This window comes from Austrofundulus limnaeus, unplaced genomic scaffold, assembly GCF_001266775.1.
Source record: "Austrofundulus limnaeus strain Quisiro unplaced genomic scaffold, Austrofundulus_limnaeus-1.0 Scaffold389, whole genome shotgun sequence".
Taxonomy (NCBI): Eukaryota; Metazoa; Chordata; class Actinopteri; order Cyprinodontiformes; family Rivulidae; genus Austrofundulus; species Austrofundulus limnaeus.
The window spans coordinates 60257-63321 of record NW_013952791.1 but is presented as its reverse complement, the minus strand read 5'-3'; the positions used below and the strand labels follow the sequence as shown (position 1 = coordinate 63321).

The 3065-nt window shown below is 40.7% G+C and overlaps 1 protein-coding gene across 1 annotated transcript; it reads left to right on the top strand.

The window, feature by feature from the left end:
* Nucleotides 1–1326: 1326 nt before the first annotated feature.
* On the top strand, nt 1327–2546 carry LOC106528539 (inward rectifier potassium channel 16-like). The gene has a single exon (XM_014023728.1). It carries the CDS (start codon nt 1336–1338, stop codon nt 2470–2472), a length of 1137 nt encoding a protein of 378 aa, XP_013879182.1. The 5' UTR covers nt 1327–1335; the 3' UTR covers nt 2473–2546.
* The last annotated feature ends 519 nt before the right edge of the window (nt 2547–3065 follow it).

Genomic DNA, 3065 nt, shown 5'->3' with positions numbered 1-3065 from the left:
ACAGTAGGTGTAAAATTAGAACTCGCGATAAACCATTCATTATAAACTGAGATAAATATTAGCCACATGTTCCCACCCAGTTCARTTAAGTTATAAAAAGGAAAAGACGTGCCTTACTACTATTGATCGGTGAAAGAGTCTATTCTACACTTTAACATGAGTCGATAGTGAACCTGTGAGAAGTTGCAGCTGAAGCAGCTGTCACATTACTGAAGCACAGTGTGAGAATTTAATACTCATGTTGTGGCTCATGGTTGTTTTCCTGGAAAAAAGACAGGGTGGTTAAAGTTTGACACTTCAGGTGACATTTGGAGGAGAAAGCTGTTACGAGTGGTTGCAGGCTAATAATTTACTGTCGTGAGGATTAGTAACTGCCTAATTACTGTGACTTTGTAGTTCTTAACAAGAATTAGGAAAATTTCTGTGACCTTTTATTATTCTCTGAGATAAATGACTTTCCATGCAGAGAAATACTCAATGTTCTCCTTTGTTGTTGTTTTACTGCGTCACATTTAAAATCAGAGATAAGCCAAAGTGATTGAAAACGAGGTTTTGTATTATTGGAAAATAATTTTGACCCAAGGCCTTAGTTAATCTTGTCAGAAGGTCRAGGTCAAAAATGCAAAAATCACTTGTATAAAACTTTTATTTAAGCATTCAAGACTTTRTATGTATTGGAAACCTTTGGAAAATGAATTTCACATTTAATCTGGCACTCAAAATATGAAATTTAATTGTGCACTTGTTTTATGAATTAATGTTTAGAGAATGTTTATGGGTTAAAAAAGAACTTGTGTCCATTCAGGGTTTCATCTACATTAACAAATACTTAAAAATCAGAAATACTTTCACTTTCTAAAGGTTCACAAAAAAGACAACAACTGCTTAAATTATTGATGCACAGCAGGGGTTAGTCAATTCAAACATTCTCTAACCCTTGATTCATGTCTAACACACTGTGTGAAAGGACATTTATATGATTATTTACATATATACTGTACACACAGTAAATAGAATAGTTAATTCACGAGGCATTAAGCATGAATAAAAAAGTAGTATGTTGGTTTTGGAAATAATTAGCCCTCATGAGTAAAGTATTAAATAATATGTTACTTTATAGCTTATTAAGTATGAATTATCTTTAATTAATGATGTTTTCAAGGTTAATAGACCATTTATTAAAGATTAAGGAAGGTTAAGTAATGTGTAGTTTTTATAAAGTGTGACCATTTTTTTTGAGAACTTGTCCATGTTTACTGCAACTTAATCTCCTGATGTGCATTTTTGTCTTCTTTCTGCTTTTCTACAGGAGACTGAAAGGTTGTCTTCATCAAAATGAGCACTGAAAGAGGAGAGGGGGTCATTGACACCTTCTCCACCACCGTTCACACACTGGGCAAACAGACTAGAAAAGAATGGCGAGGGCTTCGCTACATGCAGAAAGATGGCACATTTCTGGTGACGTTCCAGAGGGCCACCAGAGACTGGAGCCCATATTTGATGGACATCTTCACCACTCTTGTAGAAGTCCGCTGGAGGATAATGCTCCTCGTCTTTTCCCTTTCTTACATCTGCTCTTGGCTTGTTTTTGGTCTCATTTATTGGCTTATCGCCCATGTAAATGGAGATTTTAAAAACCCAGAAGAGAAGCTCTGTATGGAAAACGTGCGTGGCTTCACTGGAGCGTTTTTATTTTCATTGGAGACCCAAGCAACTATTGGTTACGGCTTCAGGGGAATAACAGAGAACTGCATGGTGGCTATAGTTGTTTGGACGATTCAAGATGTTATTAGCTGTTTTCTTGACACCATTGTCATTGGCATTGTTGTGGCTAAGATGGCCTGTGCTCGTAAGAGGGCTCAGACCGTGGGTTTCAGCAGGTGCGCTGTGGTGAACCTGCGAAATGGGGTCCTGTGTCTGTCGTGGCGCCTTGGGGACTTCAGAGGAAATCACATTCTTGAAGGGGTTGCCCGGGCCCAATTGGTCCGCTACATGAGGCAGCCAATCGGCTCTGTTGTGATTTCATACCAGGACTTGGACATCCAGAACCGGGACATCGTCCTCGCCACCCCGACCACAATTATTCACAAGCTTGAGCCGGGGAGTCCCTTATACAGTCTGGGCCCCGATGACTTGCTGGAGGAGAACTTTGAGCTGGTGGTCTCTTTCACCTACACCGGAGACTCCACAGGAATGCTCCACCAGACTAGAACGTCCTACACCCCAGCAGACATCCGCTGGGGCCAGCGCTTCCAGAACATGCTGAGAGTGGACAAGAAGCGCTACAAGGTGAACTACGCTCTGTTTAATGAGACCACCTGGGTGCCAGTGCCCCTGCTGAGTGCGGAGGCCCACGACAGAATGAGACATCCTGCAGAGGGTAGTTCACAGTTACCACCGGTCATGAGAAATGGACACACTTGCCAGGTCAATCACATCTATGAGGAAGTGATACTACAAACCTACTTGTAGGTAATAATGTAGTGTGTACATTAARGGGCCAAYATTATGTGTTTCTCAGGCATATATTTAAATACTATACTATAATAAAGCCTCTATGTCACCTTTAGTTGTTATTAAATGCTGTTTTTATGTTTATATAGAAAAAAAAACTTATCTTCTCATCACTTCCTCTTCTAAATGCCTTGAAATTGGCCTCTGTCTCTTTAAGAACCACCTTACACTTCTGTCCCGCCCATTTCAGTGTGTGTGTGGGGGGGAGGGGGCATGATGCAGTTTACTTGGTATTTGAAAATACATTTCCTCAAAGTATTTAGTATCTGAAAAGGACTTCACTTAGTAAGAAGTAGTGTTAAGAGCTCAGCAGACAGTTTAAGTTTCACTTTCACTTTCACCAGTTTGCTTCAAGTACACCCGGCTGCAGACTGCGAATTAGGATACCAGACGGGGTCGGACGTCCAATGGGTGTGGTCATGGCTTGTAGGGAAGTTTAATAGGAGGCTTAAAAAATTGGGCGTGGTTAATTTTAGTATTTAGCATCTGGGGTTGGTTAATTTTAGAGTTAAGGGCGGGGTCAGACGTCTGACCCCGCCTGTTATCCGACC

Excerpts from the sequence above, each read along its gene's own strand:
- LOC106528539 (XM_014023728.1), top strand. The coding sequence starts at position 1,336 with ATGAGCACTGAAAGAGGAGAGGGGGTCATTGACACCTTCTCCACCACC.